This window comes from Triturus cristatus, chromosome 4_2 (assembly GCF_964204655.1).
Source record: "Triturus cristatus chromosome 4_2, aTriCri1.1, whole genome shotgun sequence".
Classification (NCBI taxonomy): Eukaryota; Metazoa; Chordata; class Amphibia; order Caudata; family Salamandridae; genus Triturus; species Triturus cristatus.
This window is the reverse complement of record NC_140586.1, coordinates 195,531,355-195,559,004: the sequence shown is the minus strand read 5'-3', so window position 1 is coordinate 195,559,004 and position 27,650 is coordinate 195,531,355. Positions and strand designations below refer to the sequence as shown.

The following is a 27,650-nucleotide window of genomic DNA, read 5'->3' as shown; positions in this document are numbered from 1 at the left end:
CTGCTGGCACCCCCATCTGAACTCGTCTCGTGTGTTTGAAATTTTTTAGCTTTTTAAAACAATTTTTAAATATATATTAGAACAGTATTAAATGATTTACTATGTATGTTTCTGGGCACGTGCACTTTTGTAAACCTACTTGCTGCTAGCTAATGAGTACTGTATGCTGATTATTTATGTAGGTATTTGAGCACTGGCACTTTTCTCAACTTTCATGCTGTTAGCTAAGGAGTACTGTATTCCGAATTCCTATGTATGTATCTGAGCACTTGCATGTTTTCAACCTTTTTATACCGCTAGCTATCGAGTACCGTACGCTGAAAAGGCACCGGCACTTTTCCAAACCTTCTTGCTGCTACCTAACAAGTACTGTATGCTGATTTTCTAAGTGTGTATTTGAGCACTTGCACTTTTTCAATCTTTTTTTTGCTGCTAGCTATTGAGTATCATAAGCTAAATATTTTTTTTTTTGAGAAGTTGTAAAATATTTTTTGTATTATTATTATGCTGTCGGCTATTTTGTACTGTACTATGAATGGACAAATTCCCGCTTGCGACCACATGGTTATGCTGCTGGTTATCCTGTACTGTATTACGAATTCACAGATCCCTGCATTTTATTATATGGTTTTAATTTTAAAAGTTTTTATGGTAGTTTTAGATTATAATCTTTGTAAAAGTCTCCTAAGTATCCATCAATGGTAATTTGATTTATTACAGATCAATCCTATTGGCACCTGAAAATGTATTGAATGGTTCCCATGTACATGTTTTTACTTGTTCCTATATGATATGCTATGACAAATTTAGTACTTTTCTCTTTCTCTTTTTATGGAGTGTAATGTTGATTTTTAGATGTATCCGTTTCTTTTGTGTGGAACTCCTCGAGTCCCAAATCATAATAAATAAACAGTTAAACTGATGAAGAGCAGGAAGTAATGGAGGTATGGATAAAAGAGTGCTGAAGAGAGAGCAGGTAGTGGGAGAGTCAAGCGGGTAGTATCGCTGATGAGCCGGCAGCAATAGGAGCTTCTGTGAAGGAGCAATAATGAGTAAGCTGCCATGTCTGATGTAACTTTGGGATTGATGAAGAGCAGGCAGTGGGTCACAGGCACGCAGGAACACAGTGATGTCTACACTCGAGCTGAGTGCCTAAGTGGGTAGAGAAGCAGGAAAGGGTGTTCTAAAATGTAGACACTCTGAGAATCAGCTACTGCATTCAAGGTAGGAATGCTGGAATATAGAGGAATATAGAGGATCAGGCAGTGATGGAGTTAAGCATGCAGTTGACGCCTGAGGTGTTTGGTGTGAGCCAAGCTCACCCTTCCCTTTACATACAGAACAGTTAGGATGCTTGCTTGGATTTCCTTCATTAACACCAGGCATTGCTCCAAAGTGAAGGTTGGGATGAGTTGCTGTAAAAAGAAGGAAGTTGTGAGGTAACGGGCCTGCAGTGACACACTGCTTAAAACTGGCAAAAGCACAAACGGTTCTTACCCCAGAGGCGTTAATATCCCGACTGAATATCACCCCTGAGACAAGACAGAAAAACATTGGTTATTCACAAAGGTGCATTCTGCTCACGCCATCTGCTGCAGTTCTCCATTACTGGGCACCCACTGATGCTACAAGAACCCCCAAAAGTGGCTAATCCCAGAGAGCGCTTTGATTCTGCTGCTCGTGTGTGTGATCAAGATAGTGGATGAGTGCCCTGTACATGGTCCTTTCTTGTAGGAGTGATCAAGCAAGCTGATGAGTGCCCTGTACACGGTCCTCTCTGGTGGGAGTGATCAAGCAAGCGGATGAGTGCCGTGTACATGGTCCTCTCTTGTAGGAGTGTTCAAGCAAGCTGATGAGTGCCCTGTACATGGTCCTCTCTTGTAGGAGTAATCAAGCAAGCGGATGAGTGCCCTGTACATGGACCACTCTTGTAGGAGTGATCAAGATAGTGGATGAGTGCCGTGTACATGGTCCTCTCTTGTAGGAGTGTTCAAGCAAGCTGATGAGTGCCCTGTACATGGTCCTCTCTTGTAGGAGTAATCAAGCAAGCTGATGAGTGCCCTGTACATGGACCACTCTTGTAGGAGTGATCAAGATAGTGGATGAGTGCCATGTACATGGTCCTCTCTTGTAGGAGTGATCAAGCAAGCTGATGAGTGCCCTGTGCATGGTCCTCTCTTGTGGGAGTGATCAAGATAGTGGATGAGTGCCATGTACATGGTCCTCTCTTGTAGGAGTGATCAAGCAAGCGGATGAGTGCCCTGTACACGGACCACTTCCTAGGTTTCAGCCCCACGGTAGGCGAGTTTTTCCAGGCTGCAGTGCATAGTTTACTGGATGCTATGAACCGGTAAAGTACTTGCGCTTTACAATGCAGAGCTGACAGCAGAGTAAATAACAAAGGAAAAAGCGAGAATTAAAAAGCTGCTGCGCAGAGCTCACAGCACCCTACAAGAGCTTGCAACAGGCTACAGAAAAAGCAAGCAAGCAGGGCCTGTAGTGCTGAGCTCCCGGCAGACTAAAGACAAGCCAACACTTGCTTGCTGCAGTGAAACGCTGACAAACACAAAGGAACAAGCACACCCTGTCAGGCAGTTTTGGGAGATTGGGGGACGCCTTAGAATATGTGACCACTCCTGTGATGCAGTGCTGCACACAGAATGCTACCAAGTAAGAAAACACTTCCAGGCTCTGTTACTCACTCATTCATGCTAGCAAACAAGAGAGCAATTACGGGGTGCAGTTTCGAGGTTACAGCATCATATACAACATACTCTCTTAGACTGTAGTGCTGAGAACAAGCAAGCGCTCCCAAGTATGCTCAACTCTGAGTAAGCGACCACTTCCTAGCACCTACAAGGTGCTTCTAGATAAGCGAGCACAGCCAAAAATGTGTGTGTGTGTGTGGTGGGGGCATTCACTGGTAATTAGGGAGGGTTATCTGGATGTGGAAGGGCCATTTATCATACCTCCTGGCACCTCTTTGGTGCCTCGCTCCAGTAGGATTCTGGCGCTCTGTTCTGTCAGGTTGTTGTTCGCGTCCAAGAGCCTAAAAACAAGCCATGAAGAGGGGGTAGATGATAAAGGGGCAGCTGAAACTGGTTTAATCATCACATTTAATACTAACTATCAAAGGGTGAGTCCTTTCACAAAGACACACCACTACGCTTGAACCTTCAAATCACTTATGATACCAGGTGGTGGTTTGCAGGATTGGTTGAGTGGAGCCTTTTTTGTCAATGATGTAACCAGTGCTTTCGTAATGGAACTGGAAAGAATATATAATTTTGGGGTAGTTTCACCATGGAGAAGGTACCAAGGCTTGGGGAGGTTGTTGGAGGCTTTATTTGATTACATGTGGGGTAAATGGGTTTACTACACTTGATAACCATCAGGAATTACTTTGAAGTAATGAGGCAAGGGTGTTGAGGGGGGCTGTCTGCTGAGGTGTGGCGTGGTCTAGGATTACAAATGTCAGTAGGCTCGATGTCCAACTTACACAGATTACTTTGAAAAAATACCTTTGCGATTTTGGAGAGGGGCTATTGGAATGGAAATGCCCCGGATGATACAGATTTGTTCATGGCTAAAGTATGCTGTCTCTCAAGAAATGGGTGCCATTTGCTCAAATTAGCATTTCATTGAAGGATTTTGACATAGTCTGGGAGGCATTGTTTTTCATCCTCCTTTTCCGGTGCCTGTTTCAAAGGCTCCAAGTCAAGATGAGTTCCAGGTGCACTCAAAGGGGCAAGGCTTGCAGCTGCTTGTGCTGAATGACCAGTTACTCTAGGGTTATTGAGTTGGAGTGGCATCCAAGAATTGTATGGTTGAGTGGCACAGCCACCAAAGATCTGAAGTTTTTAGGTAGTTTCATTCAGGATGTAACTGAGTTGACTTGGTATAGATTGGATGGTACTAGAGAAATGGATGTTGAAATTTGTCATTGTAGTTGAGTGGGGCAGAGGTCTGAGGTTGTGGGATTTAGGCCATGGATTTTCAGACCCGTGGGGGTTGGATGGCAGAAGGCTTGGAAGTGGTTGCTGAACAGAGACAGATTAATCACCTGAGAGGATGAGGGGTCAATTGGAAGATTTGCATTGTAGTGTTGAATACCAAGGCAGCACCACCCTCTGGAACCTTTTAGTGAGACTGGCCTGGGGGAAAAGTACAGTGCTCACCAAATGACATCAAAGTACCACATACAACCATGCTATAGCCCATGATAGGCCAGAGATATGTTAGAGCATAGTCAGAAACACCCACCTCCTCAGCGCTCCCTCTGGACTGTATACTATGGGATCTCGCTTGCGTTTCAAGTGGAGGCAGCCAGCGATTACTTTCCGTTCCCGATGTAACAACATTTCCTAAGGACAAGCAACATGTGTAAGTGAGCAGTGGTAGGGAACTGGGAGAGCATGTGAACCGAAGTTTAAACACAAACTGTACATTACACTCTCAGGAGCTTGCAAACCCCAGAGCTAGTAGCCTTGTGCAATCTTACCAGCGGGGTAGGAAATAAGCCGTAACTATCCAAGAGTCCAAGCTTATCCACCATATCAGGAAAAAGGTAGGTGAACTGTTGAGAAATAAAAGGGGATGAGTGAGAGCCCCCCTTAAACTGAATTTATCTTACCTCTGACAGAACCTCCCCACTCTGAACTTCTCCAATCTCCATCCCCCTAATCTGAATCTCCTCCCACCTTCTATCCACATGTAGAACCCCTCCAATTTGAAAATCCCGCACACTCTCTCCACTCCTAACTACCCCATACTTGAAGGACCCCATAAATCCTAAATCTTTTCAAGCAGTGCCCAAGGTAGGTCCACAAGCAGTAGATGCATGGCAGACTTTCAGTATAGCCTCTATGTACAAGAGTTCCACTTTAATGTATTGTATGTAAATGTGTCTTGCGTTGATATCCTGAAATCGGCTATGGATCTGGCCCTATGTTGGACAACCCTCTCCTATCGGCTTCAACATCCCTAATCGCAATCTGTTTGAAGTAAAGAAAGAACCATGCTGCGTGTGAGTGAGAACCCTGCACAGGAATGCTCACCAACCTCAACATGTCTGAAATAGGATTTGAGAAAGATCACACTGGTACACTGAAGGATTAACACCATCTTGATATCAAGAGAGCACTAAAGATATGACTGGTGCTAAACAGATGACTTGATCATGCCTATGTCTGATTAAAGGATAATGGTCCACATACATCAGCCTGACTCTACATATCTTATACCTCTTTGCCACTCTCAATGCATATGGCAGCCTCAAAATCACCATGCCACAATTGGTGCAGCCTCTGAACCTTGCCTAGAATACCAATACTTCCTGCACAGACCCAACCACAAACCCACACCAACGAAGCACAACAAGCAGGGTGGTGTCTCACCCAGCCACTCGGATGGCGTGCACTTACTAACGTGACTCTCTCTAGGGACTCTGCTTCACTCCATGCTTAAGCATAGCCACAAGTTTGTGGTGGAAGGATTGGAGTGCCCCTGCAGCACAATACCCAATACTTTCCTTGTAAACAATGCTATAACTCAATGCTAACAGCCATAAATATCAAACTGAATAGCCTTTTACTCGACCACCCAGAAGTGAAGTGCTTCGGGTTCTTATCAGGGTATGAGGCAATATAGAAATTCCATAGCATGGTCCTGGGCAGGGGGCTAACTCTGTGAAAGTGGTGTTTATTGGACTGTGAAAAGTTCATCCATATTAAGTATGGACTCATTGTAATGTCCTGAATGTTTGAGTGTGACACACGTTGATGCCAGTTTTTTATCTTCAGAAGGGGAGAGTGACTCACCCATGTTGCCAATGTGGGGAATGTAGTGTTTACCTAGGAAGCACGATACAAACAAACCCCATCCTCCCACAAATAAAGATGGGGGTCTGAGGAGAAGTTTAGAATTTGTGGAGGGGTTACAGATAAAGATGGTAGCTTGATGAGCGGGAAAGATGAGGATATAAATGGGTAGATGTGACAGGAATGCTATTCCGAGAGTGTACCACAGTCCCTGCACAATCTAAAAACCCATGTACACTGTGTTCCTCCATGGCTGGCCATGCATGAACATAAATAACAAAGGTTTGTTCATGAACCCAACAATTGAGACAGAGGATTAAGGATTTGCAGAGAGCATCCCTTTGATACAGTTTTCTCCTGGAGATGTTCTGGGTGAGGGTGGCTAATCTACATTACCTCAGGTGCCTCCTTTCTTTTGACAACTATCTACATTTCTGTACCACAAAAACCTATGCTGAGACAAGGGGAGGCAATACTCACAGCAGTTCCGATGAATCCACCTGTAAAATATGAAGATGAGAGGGTTGTTACGTAACTGCAGTGCTAAGAAGCTGTCAAGGGGTAGTGAAGTAGTGCTGACTGCTGAGAAGTCACACTTAAGGAGGGAGCACTGTAGGACCAGGTACTGGCCACACGCAGGATTGTAGGATATTGTCCAAGATGGCTGGCTGAGGGGCTTAATATAGGAGATGGTGTAAAAGGGTCTAGATACAGGGAGATCACTAATGCAGGCGCGCTATGGAAGATAGTTCAATGGGCCTCAACACATAGGTATTGTAGTAGGAACTGGAGGTTCAGCTGCTAGGAGCTCACACCTCGTCTCAGGGCCACTTCTGTCGATGGTGCAGGCAGCTCAGAGGTTTTTCAACCCTCTGATCTCTTCCCCCACAGGACACTCACCCATACTGTGGCCGATGATGGAGATTCGTCTGTAGTTCAGGGCTGTGAAGACATGGAGGAACACAAACAGGTGTCAAAAAAGCAACACAGGGGGAACCCGCTCCCAAGAGCCACCCCTACAACATTAATTCTAATTGGATTTGTATAGCCCTTACTACCCCTGGCGAGGTATCGAAGCACTTTACGGCCGGTAGCACGCTACTCTGAAACCCAAGGTTAGTGGTTAGTCCAGTAGTTATTGTTGGTTACTGTGATTAGTAATGTGCTCTCAAGAAAACTTGCATCCATTTACTCCGGTTACTTGGCAATATAATAATACCAGTTAGGTGTGATTATTAGTGGGGGCTATGTAGTTTCAGGTGAATGGTTGGTGGGATAGATTGGCTGGTGGAAATTAGTTATCTTTAGGTTACATGAATAGGGTTTTAAAGCAGAAGAGGTTGTGATCCATGAAAGAAATCCGTGGCAGAATTACAATAAGAACGATTGAGGCAGACAGGCATGAGACTGAGAGGAGGCTATAGGCAGAAATAGAAAGCATGTGGAGGATGGAAGGCTAAGACGAGGGACACTCTGAAGAAAGAATGGAGAGAAGTCAAGCGAGAGTAAATCAATGTCGCTTTTTCATGCACGGTTTGGGAGTTTAGAGGGAGAATGCTTTCTGAGTTAGCAAGTAGTCGGGGAATGTAAGCTGCACAGTACCATTATACATAGTGCTCCATATCTGGGGCAGACAACTTAAACTTGTGATTCCAAGTGTATACATCATTTAAACGTTAAGAGCCCGAGCCTGTTGTGTGCCAGGTCTAGGACAACCCTCTTAGGCATAGTCTTGAGTATCCTAACCTTGGTACAGGGTCTGTGTACTGCACAAGAGGAGTTGACACAGAAAAAGAGAAGTTCTTATTTAAATGTCTTCCTTCACTATTCTGTAAATGGAAGTTTTTTTCACCCACTCACTAAAAATTAGTTATTTATTACTGGCTGAGTGTCTCGCTAATGCGCAAACAGATTATAATCTGCTTTGTCACCTACTCCTGTCCAAGTGTATCTTGTGTGTGTGACTGTTGTAGTATGTGCAGTATATGTATTAGAAAAGCAGAGTGATGAAGGCCTGTGGGCTCCATTTGGATGTCCCAGACGTTTCTGTGCACAGGGTGGGTGTGAAGTTGTTTTCCAAGACAATGGAGGAGTATCAGGATGCAGGATGGAGGGTACATAGACAGTGAAGTGAGGACAAAGGAGACAAGGCTCCTATAGAAATTTAATTAGGTGCACTGTCGCTTGGTAGTTGGTGGGGGTGGAGGGGCTGCAGTATGTTGTTCAGGGTGAGAAGCATCTCTTAGGTGAGACCAGCCTATTTTTCACTTTCCTGATCGCTAACTTTGTGGCTGTTTATAGCCAGATGCAAAGGGTTTGCACCTATTTGGGCCTTTATTGTGGGTGCTCCAGGCTGGAGACTACCCTGCTGTTGAGGAGCATCACCCCACACAAAGGCTGTGTCTACAGAACTGCATAGAGAGGTGCTCTTGCCTGCTCCTCTTGTTTTTATACTTTTAAAGTCCTTGTCTCTATCATACCTCTGAACTACAAATAAAGGTACATCACTTCCAATCCCCTCAGCCCCTGAATGTGTACAGCTCACCCACAGGCACTCCATTCTGCCAGGGGAGCATTAAGACATTAATCCCCATTTAAAAAAAATAATAACTAAATTAGTAAGAGGTTAAGCAAATAAAATCATATTGAACACCGACCCCATGTCTCGGACAAACTTTTTTGTCTCACTTTTACTGCGCTTTTCTCTCACTGCACTGTAAAAAAAACGCAGATGTATATTTAAAAATGTTCTATAATTGCTGAATGCAATTAAAGTGTGTGCTGGTAACAGAGCAAGACAAGTTGCGCTAGGCTTAAGTAACTGCACAAATAAATATAGTAAAATTGGTGTGGACCTCCACAGATGGCAGACACTACCCCTGAACCCCTTGGGGAGGGTCGCCTTATTAAAAATGATGATTCTTCCCAGGTTTCTTTACGTCCTTCAAAACACCCCCTTCTGCTTCCCACGGGCATGGTTTTGGGAGCTAGAAACTATGGCTACTAATTTCCTCTGGGGGGGGGGAGGGCCCGGTTGGCATTAAACACTTGTCGGATTCTGTCATTCTATGGGGGCATGGGGATGACACATTTATACCTATACTACTTGGCGACTCGTCTATCGATCACACGCGACTGGTTCAACGGGGGCTGGTCCGACCCGGCCTATAGGCTTGAACTAAATGAGCTGGGCCTGCCCTGAATCCAAGCCCTAATGTACGGGGAATCCATCCCATCCACCTTGCCTGACGTCACGCTCTCTGCGCTCCTGGCCTGGCGGGCTGCCCTGAGACATACTCAGTGGACGCACAAACTCACCCACCACACGCCTCTATGGCATGGTACATGGCTCAGGGAGGTCAGTGGGTTACAGGGGTTTAGAACCGGGGATCTTATAGGGATCTCGCTACTCGGTGATGTGTGGGCAAGCGGCTATATGCGCTCTTTTACAGACCTTCAGTCCAGGTATTCCCTGCACCCATCACATTTCTATAAATACCTCCAACTGAGACACTCCCTCCATGCACACATACCGGACGATACCAGGATCCCTGAACACAGTCCCCCCGAAGCACAGATCATGCTAGGCAATTTGGGAAAGGGGGGTATTTCCAGCATCTACCGTACACTGGTCAGCAACACACCGACATCATTAGACCGACTCAGGGACCAATGGGAGGAGTGAGTAGGCCCGCTGGACGAGGAGGATTGGCGTGATGCCCTCATGTCACCCAAGATGGTCACCTTTTCCGCTAAACTCCGCTTGATCCAATTATACTGTTTGCATGCGGCTTACTTAACCCGAGGTACCTACATCGAGCCGGCTTCTCCCAGTCCGCCTCGTGTGCGAGTTGTGGTCAGGACCCGGCTGACTTCTTCAACATGGTGTGGACTTGTCCACAACTAGCTCAGTTCTGGGGTGCGATCGAAAGTGAAATGACCGAGGTCCTGGGGTGGGAGGTTCCTCACGATCCACGTCACTCCCTTCTCTGGATTACAGATGGACTAGACGGGTCCAGAAACGAGAAACTGCTTTACAACGCAGCCATGGTTGTGGCCAAGCGGGACATAGCTGCCTCCTGTAAGCTTCCCACGCCACCAGATTCTGAGAAAAGGCAAAGGGGGGTGGATTGGTGCGCGGCACAAGAAAAACCTATGTATGAGGCGCGGGAGTGTCCTAAGAAATACCAGAGGGTGTGGGGCAAATGGCTGGGTGCCGTGGTGTAGCTCGTACTCTATACACGCTGCTTGTACTCAATGCTGCAAGGTGGGGTTTGAAAGTAATGTCTTTGCTCTGTTAAGTGTCTCATGTCACTGTTGGTGCTATCCAATGTCGTGTTGCTGGGTCTTTGTAAAAACAATAAAATTGTTTTTCAAAAAAATTTGGAATGGTGTAAGCCTGCAAACTAAACGACGGCTACGACTAAATACACCTTGCGATGGGTGAAATATAACATTTCATAAAGATAAACACAATGGCGTTTGGAAAATAAATTATTCCCCAGCATACCTGCAAGATTACTGTGTTCTGTATAATGGTCCAGTTTGTTGAACATTGTGTTAGTTATTACTTTAGGTCTTTGTGTTGTTTTGGTTTCCTTTTGTTATTCTTGGTATATGCAAGGTACCTCCAAATTGGCATGGACCTCCTTCAGTACTGTCGGATCTAGATAGTCCTTTTTGGGTCATGGATTAGCAACGTTAAACGATATGATGACAAAACCTGCATGAATGTTTTGTACACGATTGAAAACTTTAATAAAGAGATTTAAACCTAAATAAGTTTGTTTTTAAGCTGTCCATTGAAGATAAAGGCACCCATCAAAAACTATGTTTCTCTTTTAAAATTGGTTTAGAGCTTTCCAGACCACAAACTGGTTCTTTCGGATTTGAGGCGTTATTGTCTCTTAACGTCCCACTGGTGTCATGAAAAAGGACCTGCCACGCTAAACACCAGATACCCTTAAACTTACTCTGATATTAACCATACATATAGGGGTGGGCCTGCTGAACTGGTCATGTAGTTGCTATATAGGAAATAACAGACTGCTAGCCGTCTCCAATGGGGTATTTGGTGTACATAGCAATGTTCAAGCAATTAAGAGCTAGCTGGCGACCCGGGCCAAGGGATAGCCACCAAGAAATACAATTAAGAACATTACAGATTAAAAGGTTTTAGTGAACTCGGACTGGGAACGAAAAGCTAATAACGCTGCTGGACGGTGTTAATATGGTCTCTCCTAGGCAGAGATGTCAAACAGGTTAATATTAAAATAGGTGTCAATAACTATCTGAACATGCATTAATAACCAATAACGGCGCATTTGTTTACTCCAAGTAAGGATGATTTTAAATTGCATAACGCACATTGATAAAAGTTTGAACATACTGTTGCAATAATTTACATCCTTGCATTCAAAATTATCACACCTCAAAATTATCCCGGCTCCTTACCTGCCCTACTTCGTAATGATTTTCTCCATCTGGTGCTGGTGTAAACATGAGCCAGAGGGGCCGGCTACATGGGGAAGACCTGAGCTTACAGCCCCTGCCCAAAAGCCCCCAGTCCATCTGTGGTGCTCCCATCCTGGGGTAAGGGCTGCAGAACGCCGCCAGGCCCTTGAGTGTGTGCTCCGCACAAGAGACCCTGTCTGCAAGCTTTCTGTGGTTGTCTTGCAGCATGTTGAGTTCAATTGCTATTGCTATATAGATATATATATATATATATATATATATATATATAGATATATAGAGCATGGGGGATGGAAGACACTAGCCCACCCTGTACAAGTTGCATGGTTGTTTTTGGTGGAAATCTGAAAGTTTTTCAAGAGTGTTCACTGACAGTTGGGGTTTTCAGTGTGAGAAAGGCTGGCTGAATAACTACAATGGTACTATGCGTCAGCAGATATTCCCACAGTGCTACATACAACCATTACGAACACTTCACATGCATAGATTAATGAGCAGACCTAGGTATCCAATGTTTTATTCCTAAATGGAACATGCATAGCATCACTAGGAGGACTAAACTGATAAAAAGGACTGGTGAATCCCAAGAACCTACAACATATGTTGACGTATTTTGATAGGTCCAATATTGAGTTAGCCTTCCTGCGTGAAACTCATTTATGACCAGGGACAACCCCTTCCTTCATGCGAGCTTGGGAACAACATAAGCATTTTGCCTCCTACAGTCCAGAAGCGTAGCAGTCTTGAGCAAGGAGGTGCTATATTTTAAATTACCACACTCACACGAGGACCTGCAGGATTGATTCCTTCGACTGAAGGGCATGCTCTGTGATGTAGTGAGGACATGGGATTAACTGCAAGCATTGCTAAAGTTAGCGTAGGTTAGTAGATGCTTGGCCGCCATTTTGCCGCTTTTGCACGCGTTACTGCATGGCTCTGTTCTCGTAGGCCGCCATTTTGCCGCTTTTGCACGCGTTACTACATGGCTCTGTTCTCGTAAACACTCTGCTTACGCTTTTTCACATGAGAACTGTCTGCCTTTCACACATCTAGCTGTACACTGTGCTCCTCGTCTGCACAGCGTTTTCAAGGTCGAAAAACAATGTATGCTGTTGATTCACTTTGGTCAGTCCCGCGCCTATAGACATAACATAGAACACAGCTGCACTACTGAAACTCGGGTGCTTTTAATATGGCATTGTATGCATGTAGAGGCACTTGGTGAAAATCATTCCCACGAAGAAGAGCTGTGTTTGTCCGGAGATGTAAATCCTTGCATCTAAACTTGGAGGTATGGGGTCCCCCTGACAAAGCATAGCGGTCTTCTCTAATTAAAATGAACTAGCTCTAAGCATGGGGAGGGTGGTAAGGCGCTGTAGTCCTGTTTCCATTGTCATTATAATATGGTTTCCCCGTTCATGCTTCATGGAATTGTAACAATGCTGATTATATTGTTCTTATGCATTTTGCTGCTAGTATTGTCTTGTGTACTGCATTATAGAGCATGTTAGTTAAAATAAACATTTTAAACTATACAGTATCTCTGTTTACTCACGTTGTGGACAAGTATGAGTGTTTGTACGAAAAAGTGTTCTTGTTCCCACGATTCCTGAGAGGGTCTGAGTGACATGTTCAAGGATGTCTAATCATTGGTAGCTTCACTGTAGTACGGAGAACGAATGAGACACTATAGCTAGTCGGATTGTTGTTCTGGGCACCGAGCTGGGTTGTTTGGTACACCACTACACACCGAGGTCCTGGTTTCCTGCGCATAGTTCTGTGTATGTGCAGAATCCCTGCAACATGGCGCACGTAACGTTTGGTCTGGTACTTATTTACGAGGCACTTCAGTAGTACTTGCAGTTGTCCACGATACCCTCGCTTCTGTTTTCCAGAAAACGGCTGTGACGGCATAACCTACCTATATTGATATTTTTATAGGTTTTTTTCAAGCTTGATACAATTAAATGTTTTTTTTTGTTATTCTTTTGAATAACTGCGCTGCCACGCATTAAGTTGTTATTCTTTCGTAGTCCTTATGGCTGACGTCGATATTGCGGCACATAGCCGCGCTCCACTCCGTCATCACTTGAACGCATATGGAGTGCCTGACGCAGGTATTGCACTTATTTTTGTGGTTGGAGCTGATCAAGCTTTCCACTTTGAGGTGTTTTATTCATGGGTAACCTTTCCTGCAATGAATGGAGATGATAACTTGTTCCATGTATACACTCACACTGCAACACCTAATGTATATCGGCCTTAAAAAAATCTTGAAGTTCCAATTTAGGCATGGCAACACCTTATTTGGTTTAATGGCGCCCTACCACATTCAGTGACTCCGGTCCGTTTAGGCCCTTTATCAATTCCAGGGGCCACTTGGCCAGTTTTGGCCGGATACACACCACATCCACGTTATCTAGCAGTCCCAGTAGATGACCTGCGTGTCTTGCACACCTCCTTAATCGAGGTGCATAGGACTCTAGTACAATACGTCTACGCAATCTCCAGGTGGGAGCACCGGGGGTTGCTGCGCAACCAGCTGGACCTTGCGGACTGACTATTAGTCCTGTCATGGTTAATTCGGTTATGGGCAAGCGACCACAGAATAAGGATGATTTACCTTACTGGCTTGCTGAGAAATTTGACCAGCTGGAAGCGGTATTTCCAAATACCACTCCTGTGGAAAACCACAGGATTTTAACTATTAGTTTGCAGAAAGACTTAATACCCGAAGTACCAGATTGTGAAAATTGGGGGAAAGTGTTCGCGGCGGTGTATGCAAAGTGTTTTGGCACACCTTCCATGAGTGTGCTCCCCTCCGTGATTAAGTGTGTTCAAGATGAGCACGGACCGGAGGCGGCTGTGGAGTTGGGGATGAGGTTGGTTGGAGGGTTCAACGTAGTTGCTGATCTAATCCTTGCTAACGTCAAGGGGGATGGAGTTAACTTTCAAGTGTCTAATGCTTTGCACCTTATCCCAGAGGACGATAAACCCGCAAATTACCAAAAGGTATGTTTATAAGACCATTGGACGCAATAGTTTGGGGGTTAAGCCTTTTGCTAGAATACCAGCACAACAGCAAACAGAAACGGCGCAGTCTAATAAAGACAACCGTCCTATCTTTCCTAAAAAGAATTGGGAAAATAAAAAGCAGGGGAGGCAACAGCAGAAACAAGGGTCGCGTGCAGCATCACCGGTACCCGAGACTTCTGAGCGCACTTATGATTTGCGCGACCGCACGAGAATTAGGTCTTCTGACAGGTTTCTGGTTCCTGATCAGCGTTCTCCCCGTTCTTCACAGGAAACATCGCGTTCACAGGCCAGTGGCGGGGAACGCCAGGAGCGCAGCAGAGGTCGAGGTGCCCCGCAAGGTCGTGAGCAACCTCGTCAGACTGACGGAAAAGGGAAGAAAGACGATTTTCCTCGTCAGCGCCCACAGTTTCAGAAAAAGAAAGTTGCAGCTTTAGCAGCTAGATATTCCACAGACCGTGAGGACCCGGCTCCAGAACCTAACATAGGCAGTAACCCTGCTAGACGGCGCAGCGGAAGTTACCATAGTGCGGCAAGCAGTGCATCCATTTCTGGAGGCGACAGCTGCTGAAACGTTCGTCACAGTTGAAACGGCTGACGCCCGAGTGGCTCCTCCTGACAGATTATATGTTATTGTTCTTCTGATTGAAGGTGACATACAGCGTGTGATTAAAGGGATTTTTGGGGAAAATCTGACTTCTTCTAATGACATTTTGTTGGCAGAGGCAGATTGGCCCCTGCCTTTTGTTCTTGCCGCTCCGAGGGGTGAGAATACTCCCAAGTTTTTCGCACAGCGTCTCCAAGGAGCAAGCAAAGGCTTTAGCAGAAGAGTGGGCTTTGGTGCTTGCACTGGCTCTATACCGTACTCAGGTGTGCTGGGATAAAGATTCTCCCCCGCATGAGATACCATTATGGTCTATGCCACAGCCACAACCCCAGTATCCCCTCCAACGGGAAGCGAAAGCTCCCGTTTCTGAGATTGTCGATCAATTAGAGTATCAAGGAGTGATTGAGACATGTGTGTCACCGATAAATAACCCTCTTTTTACCATAAACAAACCCGATGGGTCGTGCCGCTAAGTTTTGGATTACCGGCATTTGAACTCTCATTGTCGCACCTTTGTGGTTCAGAATACCCATAGTTCTGCTCTGGTAGACAGTCTTGTTCGTAAAAAATATAAAACTACGCTTGATATTTCCAACTGTTTTTCAGTCACAATATTTCTCCTGAAAGCAGTCAATGGACCGCTTTTACCGCCGGTGGAATACAGAAACAATTCCGGCGATTAGCCATGGGCTATAAGAATAGCCCAGGTGTATTCGCAGCCCGTGTCATCTCTTTGTTAGACGGCATAGACCCAGATGCATACTTGTACGTTGATGATATTTATCTCACGGACGACGAATTATGGCCGCATCTTTGTCGCGTGGACCGCATCATTGTTTTGTTTGCGGACTACGGTTACAAATTTAATATTGCAAAATCACACATTGCAGAGTAGACAGTGTTGTTCTCAGGCTACGAGCTCAATAATGAAGATATAGGCTTGGCGCCTCACTTTTTGGAGAAATGCGCACGTTTGCGTCCTCATACAACCCTGAAAAAACTTTAGTCTTTGCTGGGATTTTTAAATTTCGGTCGAACTTACATTACCGAATATGTCCAGCGTATCAAGCCATTGTATGCTTTGATACAACCTAAATTTTCTAAAACCTGCTGGCTTCCGGAACATTCAGCTATCCTGCACTCTTTGTAGTCTGATCTTCTTGAATCTAAATACTTATTGGCACGTGATAACCACACAAACCTGGTGATACGTATCGTGCCAGGCGCAGTGGGTTTCACTTACTTGACGTTTAATGAGGGTGACACAGTGCCTACTGCTTACCACTCACATTTGTACAATTCGGCTGAACTGCGTTTTTCCACTGTTGAAAAAGTCTTGACAGCTGTCCAGATGGCGATTCTAAAGCAACGCGCTCTGGCGCAGGGGAAACTCATTTTGGTTGTTACACCATAACCTGCTCTAGAAGCTGTGACCAAGCAAGTGTACCAAACTCAAGGGCTTTGCATCCGCGTTGGATACAATGGACTACTTCACTCAGATCTCCGGATGTAATCTTTATCTTCGACTCCTCACTGCAAACACAGGAGTTTTTACCGTATGAATTTGTTCATCCTGCTCCTCTGTCAATGCGTCAGTTGGAGGAGTGCCATTGTATCATCTACACCGACGGTTCGGCGCAACCGGCGACCGGGTCAAGCATTCTTATTCAGCAGCATGCGCTATTGTGGCAGGTGCCATAGTGAACGGAGAGTTCAAGTCCAGTGTTGCAGACACACAGGCACTAGGTGACTATACCGCCCAATTAGCAGAGCTGCACGCTCTGGTGCTTGCACTAGAGTTTGCAGATCCGAATGTGACTACTTTAATTGTAAGTGATTCTTACTACTATGTTCAGTCTTTCAATGACAACTTATTCTTTTGGTCTCAAAATGACTATCGTTATTCTAAAGGCAGCGCAATTAAGCATAAATGCTTTAGGTTCGAGTCGCAGATCTTAAAGAACGTCTGCCTCTCACACATGCGATTCATACTCTTGGCCACCAGCGCGTAGGAGTACACGCAGTAGGCAATAGTTTGGCTGATGAAGCAGCTAAATCGGCAGTAGCCACGTGTTCGGTTTCAGCAGTTACAAGATCCATGAAGAAGATTGATAATGACATCTTGGCAGCAGTAGCTGCTACAGAGAAGGGTGGCAATTACCTGCAGGGTTTCCCTTCAAAATACTCTTATCATTTAAGTCCCGATACGGTTCCTTATGTGAGAATCCATGACGTTGGTGACAGGTTGATTCCCAACGCAGACCGCAGACCTTCTCTGATAACAGCCGCATAGGAAGGCATGGCTTCGGCGCACGCTGGCGTGTCAGCGACTGTTTCTATCTTGCAGCAGCGTTACTGGTGGCGTGGTTTATATAAACAAACCCGTAATTATGTGCTTTCTTGTGACATTTGTCAGCAGATTAAACCATCTACGGTACCCCGCCCACCACAAACGCAGCTGTGCATTTCTAATAAACCTTTTGGATGTGTTTATCTAGATCACTGCGGTCCGTTTTCTTCAAATACTGCCTATAAATTCATCTTAGTTGCAGTTGATTCGTGCACACATTTTCTTTGGGTATGGCCACAACGCAGTGCTAATGCACAAACTGTCATCAGGGATTTGCGTGTCTTTTGGGGAATTTTTGCATGTCACACCTTTCATTCAGACCAAGGTCCCCCGTTCGCTTCTAAGGCGTACAAGGATGCCATGAGGTCTTTGGGGGTGCAGGTCAAATTTTTGTCTCCATACAGACCTGAGGGCAACTCAGTTGTGGAGCGAATGAACTGTGACTTAAAGCAATCCTTGACAGCTAGGGTCATAGGTACCGGCAGGAACTGGTTCCCCCATTTGTATAGCGTACAACGTGCACTTAATAATCGCCCTAGAAGATCTCTGGGTGGGTGGACCCCATACGAAATGCTCTTTGGCATTAAAATGTTTGTGCCAGACCTTGAGGGTCTAGACGTGGCGGCAGCTGCCGCATCCTTTGACGTAGATAATCATTCTGCTATATTACAGAACCTACAAGAGACCCAAGACCGTCTTGCAAAGGAACATTTACCGTCTGCCACTAAAGCAGCCCTGCAGATTTCAGTAGTCGGCTGGCTACCCAAAGTTGGAGACCTGGTCCGAGAGAAGGTGGAGAACAAAAAGGAGTTTGCCCCCTCTTATCGTGCACCTGTCCCAGTGCTTGACTTGAAGGAAACTCGTACAGTAATTTTACCATCACTTCCTGGTCACAAAGAAAACATACATCTCAGTGGACAATGTCAAGCTACAATGACTGGCCGATCCTGATTAGTATAACACCAGCGGCTTCGTGTCCAGCAATATCCAGAAATCCGGTGTTGGGCGCTTCTGACAACACGCAGCGTGACACTGCCATAGAAATTGACTCTGTTACTAATCCCTTGCTAAACCCCCCTGCTTCCAGTCTTAATGAAGAAACTGAATATGCTTATCCCACTACCGAGTCATTGCCTGGTTTGCCTCTGGATACCCTTAACCAGTCACGTTTTTTCTTTGACTCGACCACCACATCATCATTAACCCCTACCAATTCTCTATTTTTGTCACCTCTTTTTTTTTTAAACATATTTTATTGATTTTACATATCGAAAAGTAAACCGGGAGACATTAGCTGGTATTTGTACATGACAGCATAGAAACGCCCACAAGAAACATAAGTGGAAGCATATAGAAAAGTATTGCCCCACATATGTGTAGGAGAGTAGGGTCTGCTTTCTATGTTCACCCCCACATTTTGCTTTTGCTTCACTGGTTTTCGACTTAGATGTGGCTGTCGCCCTGCTAATCAGACCCACAGCCCAGCTGTTCTCTCTCTAAATTCACTATGCACTTTAGGTGCATAACCCAATTGGTAAGGATCACCTTTTTGGACCCTGTACAGTGTACCTTAGGTACCCAGGGCATAGGTGTACCCTAGGCCTACCAGGGGCTGCAGCATGTATTATGCCACCCCTGGCTGGCCTTCCATTATGACACAACTGGCTGATCACTCAGCTGGGGCAAGGTCGTGTAATCACCCCTTGCTTAGGTGTAGTATTCCTATACCTACCTTATATATAGACACATGGGTAACCTATCAGTCACTCCTATGGCAGGCCTTAACAATCCTGAAGGCAGAGTGCTTGGTAACATGTGAGATGGTGCTCTAGGAGGAGCTGAGCCTGTCTGCAGCTTTCGGAACCATGTCCTTATAGCTGTTCTATGATATCGCCTACCATATACTCTTAAAGTGCCTTATAATCCTCGCGGTTATGGTAACTATGGTTTGGCTTTATCAAAACATGTTGTGTAAGGTGTCTAACACTTTGGAATACTACCCCCACACCATTTCTGGCGCTGAGGATAGTATTCCTCCCTTCTAGAGAGAGAAGACATGTTGAAGACCTACAACCCGGTTAAAGTTAACCAGAGCCCCAGCGTCACAAAATGGATGCTGCTGCCACAGACACGAGTCTGACCTCCTGCTGCTGGGAGACCTTCCAGCGAGGGAGGCTTGGACAATAGGTTTCCAGCCTTGGGAGGTGCTAGCACCACGCTAGACAGGCCTTAGTGTATTGGGGCAGGGAGGGATGAATGAAACGAGACACTGCCTGGGGCACACAAGGTGTCCCATGCATAGTCCAGTTCAAATCGGTGCTGGGGCACTCCAGCCCCAGTCCTGGCGCGAAACTGGACAAAGGGAAGGGGGTGTAACCACCCCCCTCCCTGGTCCGACCCATAGGAGGGACCTAGTAGGTAACCCAGCCCGCCAGATTAGTACAAGAGTGGGAGCTGAGTCCCTAGGACTTTAGATTATCCTGAACCTGCATCTTGAACAGAAACTCTGGACCTTCGACATTCTACTACGGAAGAAGACTGAAGAATCTCCCTTGTGGCCAAGGAGTGACCACCCTGGGCAACCAGGCACCATCCAGCAACCGCTGCTTGCTTTGCGACTGATCCTACGAGGGACGACTGCAGAGACTGACCAGCGCCGTGACTTCCAGACACCTCTGAACCAGATCCACATCTACAGCAAAGCTGAGACCCGTGGAGGCAACGAGGGACGTGGGACCGGCGACTTGGGAAAAGTGGCTAGTAACTGACTAGCGCGACTTCTGAGGCTTCCTCGAGGCTGTGCTTGGGGAATTGAGAAGCCCCAATCCCGAGCACCATCTGCAAAGAAGATCAGCTCCCCACACTTCACGTGTTCTGCGTGGGGCCCTTCTGCACCCGAGTTGCTCGACGTATTGTCTGGTTGCTGGCCCGTTGGCTAGCGACCTCTGTGCCGACGAACCTTTAATTTTGCCTTGCTGGTCCAGCTCCTCCAGACTGGCACCCACTCCCCTGTGAAAGGGAAGCACCCCAGACCTTCCTGGTCTGCGACAGAAGCAAGTCCTCCATCCTGCGTGGGTTGCGCTTGCCAAGGCTTGTTGGGTCCTAACTCAACATCGACGCCGCCGACAGCAAGAGCCTTCGTGGGACAGCTCGCCTCCTGGTTCTGGTCATCCTCGACGCCTCCTGGTACCCGTGGCTGCTGCGACAAGCTTCACCTCTTCACCTGCATCTTCACGACATCGCCTGGTTCCTTCCTGGTTCCTGGCTGGTGACCTAGACTCTGTCCCCTCTGCTTGCAGGTATCCTCCTTCCTGATTCCATCATTGGAATCCACCGGACACTCTTCACTGACTGCCTGTCAGCAACTTTCTTCAGGCATCCATAGGAGTCGACGACGAAACCCGACGCAAGTTCACACCTATGCACCCGCAGCCCGTGGGCTAGGTAACTTGAGTACCTGGGTTTTCATAACAGAAACCTGGGCAAAGGATTCCTCGGGCCCTGACTTGGTTGAGGCGGTACCAGATGGCTATTCTCTAGTGAGGAAGGATAGAGTGGGCCGAAAGGGAGGGGGGCTTGGTTTCCTCTATAGGGACTATCTGTCCTGTAACATCACTCCCCTGGAGGACTTTCAAGATTCTTTTGAGGCCCTTCAGTTCTCTATTTATGGACCCTATGCCGTACCGTTTAAGGGTTTTCTCATTTACAGACCCCCTGGGACCAAAACCGATTTCGGTCTTCAAGTGCTTAACATTCTAGAATCACAGTTTGGCTGTGAGCACATCACTGTTCTTGGGGATGTAAACTTCCATCTGGAGAACTCAGAGTCAACCGAAATCTCATCTTTATTGGACATGTTCTCTGGCTGCGGGCTGAGACAGTTAGTCAAGGGTCCCACCCATCAGGCTGGACATACGCTTGACGGGGTATTTTCCAACGATATTCGGTTGGAAACTGAGATTCCTTTCCCTCTCTCCTGGTCCGACCATTATGCGATCCCCTTGGTCTTAACAACTGCCTCGAACAGCAGAAAGGGAAATGTGCCCAGCAAGATGGTATGGAGACGTAATTTTAAAAACGTAACCAACAATGTGCTTGCCCCTAAGTTGTTGAGTCTAACGATCTCTCCGGAGGAGGATGTAAGATCTGCAGTTGATAGGATGGAGAATGTCATTAAAACAGCTCTTGATGAACTGGCACCAGCTACTCTGCGTTATTCCGCCAGAAAAAGTTCCTCCGCCCCGTGGTTCTCCGAATCACTTAGACTTCTCAGGCAGGGACTACGGAGACAGGAACGTCTCTGGAGGACCAGTTGGGACTTGCGTGAGAGGGACGAGCATAACATCCTCCTAAAGAACTACAAGAAGGAGGTTATAAAAACTAAACAAGAGTATTTCACCTCTCTTACCACCTCTCTCTCCTCTCCGAAAGATCTCTTCAAGATTGTTGATACACTCATCTTACTGAAGGCGCCTGATCCTGTGGTTAGTTCACAGCAGCTTTGCAATGATGTTGCACAATTCTTTAATTCTAAGATTGTGGACATACATTCTGCATTAGAGCGTCAAAGGTTAACTCTATCCACCCCCCTGTGTACCTCTGTTACCTCGGTAACATTACCGGAGGAAGAATCTTTAGGGGGCCGGTCTAGTTTTCCTCCCCTTTCCTCACAGGAACTTGAAGTTCTTTTGACTAAGATCAGGTCGGGGTCTCCATTAGACCCATGCCCTTTGAAACTTCTTAAACAATGTAAGGAGTGTTTTCTCCCCCCCTTACTAGATATTATGAATAGGGCAATGAGGGATGGGATTTTCTCCCCTCAATGGAAGAAGGCGGTAGTAAAACCTCTGTTAAAGAAGGCTACGCTAGACCCAGGGGTTCTTAAAAACTTCCGCCCCATTTCGCTGCTCCCAGCCCCTGCAAAGATGTTGGAAATTCATCTTAACCATCACCTTGCAGCTTTTCTGGAAACCTCTGGTCGGCTAGATCACTCTCAGCATGGATTTAGGAAAGAACATAGTACTGAGTCTGCCCTGACTATTGTGCTTGATAACATCCGCACCAGAGTAGATAAGGGTCAGACTACTCTTCTTATCCTGCTGGATCTTTCGGCTGCGTTTGACACCCTGTCTCCCTCAGTCTTAACATCCAGGCTGAGAGAGATAGGGGTTGAGGGGCCCGCACTTAGCTTGCTGGCCTCTTTCCTTAACCAGAGGGAGCAGAGAGTAAAGTTGGGGGAGTTTTTGTCTCCATCCCATCCTGTGATTTGTGGGGTTCCTCAGGGGTCGGCATTAAGTCCGACCCTCTTTAACATCTATATGACCCCACTTGCCAGGCTCATTAGATCGTATGGGATGGAGGTAATCTCCTATGCCGACGACACACAGATTCTTCTGTTTTTCGCCCAATCTGACACTCTTGTGGCTTCCAATCTTAGAAATTGCATGGAAGCCATTGCTCAATGGATGACCTGTAATTCCTTGAAGCTCAATGGCGAAAAGACAGAGATTCTGGTGTTTGGAGGAAAGGAGGACTTCTGGTCGGCGGAGTGGTGGCCTATCTCGTTGGGGATGTGCCCGACCCCTACGACCCTGGCTAGAAATTTAGGAGTCATGATTGACCCGACCTTGGGGATGGACCAACAAGTTAAGAGAACTATCTCCACTTGCTGGGGCCTAATAAACATCCTACGGAGGATTAGTCATTATCTATCTCCTCAAGCCAGAAAACAGATCGTCTTGGCAACGATAGTCTCCAGATTGGATTATTGTAATGCCCTTTACTTAGGCATTAACAAGGGCTTGCTAACACGACTACAAATGGTGCAGAATGCCGCGGCCAGGTTTGTATTGGACTTGCCCAAACGGGCTTCTGCGCAGGCTGCCAGAAGGTCCTTGCATTGGCTCCCAATTGAGGCCAGGATCTCTTTTAAGTCCCTGAGTATGACATATGGGGCTCTGGCCACAAACAGGTCTGGAGGCTTAAGGGATTTGTTGGCCCCGTATACACCCTCCAGAAATCTCCGTACGGCCAACAAATTTCTGCTATCAGTTCCCCGAGTTCGTAAAGCCAAATGGGGTGGCAGAGCTTTTTCATCTTTAGCCCCCAGGCTGTGGAATATGCTGCCAGTGGAAATTAAATCTCTTCCCTCCACGCAAGCCTTTAGGAAGGCCCTTAAGACGTGGCTATTTGCCAGGGCCTACCCTTAGCTTTGATCAGTCTTCTTATGAACTATTTTGGTTAGGCGCCTTGATGCCTTCGGGCTTAGTAGCGCGAATACAAATTATTTTTCATTCATTCATTCATTCATTCATTTTCATTCATTCAGTGCTCACAAGGGTATTGACTATCCAAGTGTCTAGTTTCCAAGTCTCTAACTCCTAGTTCCTTCCGAAGTGTCCTAAAACTCTTAATTTCTAAATACTACTATTTCTATCGACTTTAACGCATTACGCGTGAGTGTTTCCACTCTGCACCTGAATCCCGTGGGCCTCCCACTGCCTAGCAACTGATAGGATAGTGTAGCCCCAGCGATTCCCTAGGCCTAGGCCTATCCTGTGTTCGTGACAGTGGTTCTTATACCACTTACTTAGTATATGGTTTGCGTGGCCCCTAGGGCCTAACTGTATTACTTACCTGTGTGACTTATGTATGCTTGAATAAGATTGTGTTGTACTTACCTCGAATCTCATAAAGAGTGCTGAGGGTGTTTTGACTAGAATAAATACATTCTATTTTTAAAATATATCTGTTGTGGTGTCCTTTCATTTGGTATTCAAGGGGTTGCAAATGGTATAACAGCTGGCTTCACATGCCATACAGAGTTTAGCCTAAGACTGCTCTTGTCCATGCTACCACTAGGATAGCTGGTCTATAAGGTTGACTTTACAACCAATCACCATAAGGGTTGTTTGGACTGTTACAAGGTGTACACTAGAACTAGTGACATCATATATCAGGCCAACTTCTCACAATATGTAACAAATCAGCAGTTGTCACATAACAAGTTAGGGTAGCTCCGTCAGTACACTTCTTTTCGGCTGTTGTTCAATATGATCACATCTCAATTGACCACATAATGTTATATATCGGACCAAAGTAACAGTCCCTGGTAACCGTGTCTCTCCCGTGAATAAAAACTGAAACTAACCTCTATACCCGCCCCCCTACCCCCTGCAGACTCAGCCTGAATCCTACACATCCAAATGACCCATACCAATACAATATAATCATGTAAATCCAATGCACCACATATGAACATTAATTATCACTTTACAGTAAAGAAGTACATCAGCCCAGACTTTTCTCAGCGTTCTGTCTAAAGGCTCGAGGGGATGTATAAGGAATCCATCAGTACGTTTGCACATCAACAGCTATAAACTCTTCCAAAAGCACATTCCATTCCATAGAAATGTTTTTTATACGCAATCCCCTGTATTCTTCATCTAACCATTTCGCTGTGCTATTCCTGTATTGATGGTGGTTTAGCGGTCTTCCACCTTATGGTAATATTCAGTTTAGCTAGTATTAATGCCAGATTAGCAAATTGATTAACAGGGTTTCCCTTCTTCCCTTTTGGGCCTGACCCCAGTAGGCAGTACTCCAGCGAGTCATTATCCCGCACCGGGGCGACAGCCTTCATTATCTTACATACGGATGCCATAGTGCCTTAATCGTGGGCAGCTCCACAGCATATGTATTAATTCCGCTTCCAATAAATGACTGCGTGGACAGCTATCCCCTGTAGTAGGAAACATGAAACTCAGTCTGTGGGGAGTCAAATAGGCCTTATGTATGATTATGAGTTGGATAAATTTAAATTTAGGGTTCCTGGATACTTTCTTTGGATATTCCAATATAGTGTCCCATTCTTTATCAGTGAGTGCGCGGCCCATGTCCACGTCCCATTTGCTACGGAGGGACTGGAGCGACACTGCTGCTATCATGCAAATTCCTCAGTAGAGCCATTTCGTCAAATGGCGTTCGTTTCCCATCAAATATTGCATAGTGAGTAGTGCGTGTGCTACTGGTTCTATCCCCTCCGGAGCCCAAGTGGTGCGTATGTAGCGAGAAATATTAGCATGCTTTGTCACCTGGTTTAAACAGACTTATTTGGTTCCACCTTGGACATACAGCTGCTTGGTGCTCATCGCCATTTTTCTGTTCATGTCAATTGGATTAGTGACATTTTTTTTCCTTCTAATCAATGGTCACTACCTAACTGAACGCTCTGCTGTGAAACTGGTTGATGGAACTTTGGCTCCGCAATCTTCTTCTCACATCATGAAAAGAGACCAGACTTTTGTCAACATCCCCGCCTGGCCAGTTGCGGATGGAACAATTTGGGATGTAGTGGAGTTCCAAATTCATGGCCCTACAGAGATAATTAATGTACCAAATGTACTTATTGTGTCAATGGGTGATGTAGTCAAACATGACATACGGTCTGATAATTGGGATGTACAAGCCATACAATCTTTGTTTTCAGATTTGAAGTATTATGCTGCATTTGATGCTGAAGATTTGTATTTGAATACTGCAAATTATGCTGATTTTTTTTGCTACCAGCATTATGGACATCCCTACCTGCATAAAGCTAATACATTTAGAAATGTTTTTAATTACACACAGTGGAAACATTGCCCGACACCTTTGGGAGGCAGCTCAAAAACGCTTTTGAAAAAATGTACATATTTTACAGATATTGATAAGTCAAAACCGGAGTCATTCTATTACAAATTAAATGCATCGTCCAATCCTCAGGTGATGTTCGCCCACACTAAATTACTGTATTCCAAAACCTTTATTATTAAATTGTCGGTGGGTGGCTATGATCTGTGGAAAGACACAGTAGATCTTAAATCTGTTTGGGGTTCTAGATCCCGGCAGGTGAGGGGCACAGACGCTTTACATCGCGCGTGCCTCATTCCAACTCAGATTTTACTTTTAAATGATTCAGTCTGTCAGACTACTTGTTTTGGATTGGCTACTTCGAAGCAAATGAATGCCCCTACGATTCCTGCTCTGGCTACATACCAGAACTGGAGCAGTCATGCCAATTATTCCATAGAAGACTTGCAATCATGGTTTACAAATGATACCTTTGATATTTCAAGTCTAGACCCCCTAGGTTGGTTGGTTTGGCAGACCAGTTTGGATGCTTGCCTACTCCGTTTCCATGACAAAGCCCCTGGCTACACACAGGATAGGCCTGATACACGTTTTTCTAGCTCCCATTCGGTTACCACCTATTCAGTGGGAAAGTTATGACAAAATTGGTTACAACATTCAACACTATCATCGGTGAAACAACATTTGTAGTTATTGTCAGGTGACATTGATTTGACAGATTTCATAAAAGGGCCGGCTGGTCCTAGATCAAAACGTTTTATTTACGCAGCTTACAATGAAATCTGGAAGCTGTCTGAAATTGAAGCTGCTTCACGTTTAAGGGCAATAGACCAGGCTAATCTAGAAAAGGTACTTGCAGTTGTTGATAATAGTATTCACACACTTTCTTCCTGCATTTACACATTGGATAATATTGTTTCATCTGTCTTTGATATTGTACAGGATGATGTGTCTGTTTTGTATCATGGTCAAAATCAACTGTGTTCAGTTATGCAGTTTGCATGGACTTTACAAACTTTGAAGATGGGGAAAGTTCCATGGGATTATTTGAATGCATCATCTTTATTTTGCCTTTTAACTTGACAGACAAACAGCAGTTTATGTCCATGAAAGATGCTACATACACTCTTCTACATATTGAAAAGTTAGATCCTTTACCATTCTCTGTGGCCGAAACGGACTCTGCTGTCTGGCTCATCCATGGGGTAATAACCCTGCCGTTTTCTTTGTTTAAATTTAGCTCATGCGTGAAGCGTTATCCACTAGTTCGCTTCGAACCTTTAGGCAGTGCATTCCTTCATGAGGTGTGGTCGTTACCATTCACACACAGATGCCTACGGGATGACAAAGAGGTTTACCTTACTGGGGAATCATGTGATTCATCAATAGGTCATTCTCGAGTTTGCAAAAATATACAGTTGCATGGAGCTTGTAACCTTACGGCCCCAAATCTTGCATGTGTTTTGAAGGGTAATCCAGTACCAGCTATTACACCTACTTTCACTCTGCTTGCAAATGGTAGTTATCTGCTTTTAAATAATGAGGAATGCTGTGGCATGCTTGCCGGCATCCCGTATATTGTGACAGTCTCACAACGTATGGTTGGCTGTACAAATGTACTTTTTCCACCCCCACACGAGAGGCTTAATACCTCGATTTGGCCTTCCATTCCCACCTTGAAAGCAGAATTCAATAAGTTGAGCAGAATAAGAGCTCTATTATCCCAAAAAGAAGTTTC

The 27,650-nt window shown here is 45.5% G+C and overlaps 1 protein-coding gene across 1 annotated transcript in view; it reads right to left on the bottom strand.

Moving 5' to 3' along the window:
• Positions 1 to 27,650, bottom strand: part of SERHL2 (serine hydrolase like 2) — a 155,863-nt gene that overhangs the window by 75,990 nt on the left and 52,223 nt on the right. The window contains exons 4-10 of the mRNA XM_085601148.1: positions 6,720 to 6,761; positions 6,300 to 6,319; positions 4,502 to 4,576; positions 4,264 to 4,364; positions 2,970 to 3,049; positions 1,498 to 1,532; positions 1,339 to 1,415 (exon numbers count right to left, since the gene is read on the bottom strand). Coding sequence (XP_085457274.1) covers positions 1,339 to 1,415; positions 1,498 to 1,532; positions 2,970 to 3,049; positions 4,264 to 4,364; positions 4,502 to 4,576; positions 6,300 to 6,319; positions 6,720 to 6,761 — 430 coding nt within the window. The remainder of the gene's footprint in view (positions 1 to 1,338; positions 1,416 to 1,497; positions 1,533 to 2,969; positions 3,050 to 4,263; positions 4,365 to 4,501; positions 4,577 to 6,299; positions 6,320 to 6,719; positions 6,762 to 27,650) is intronic.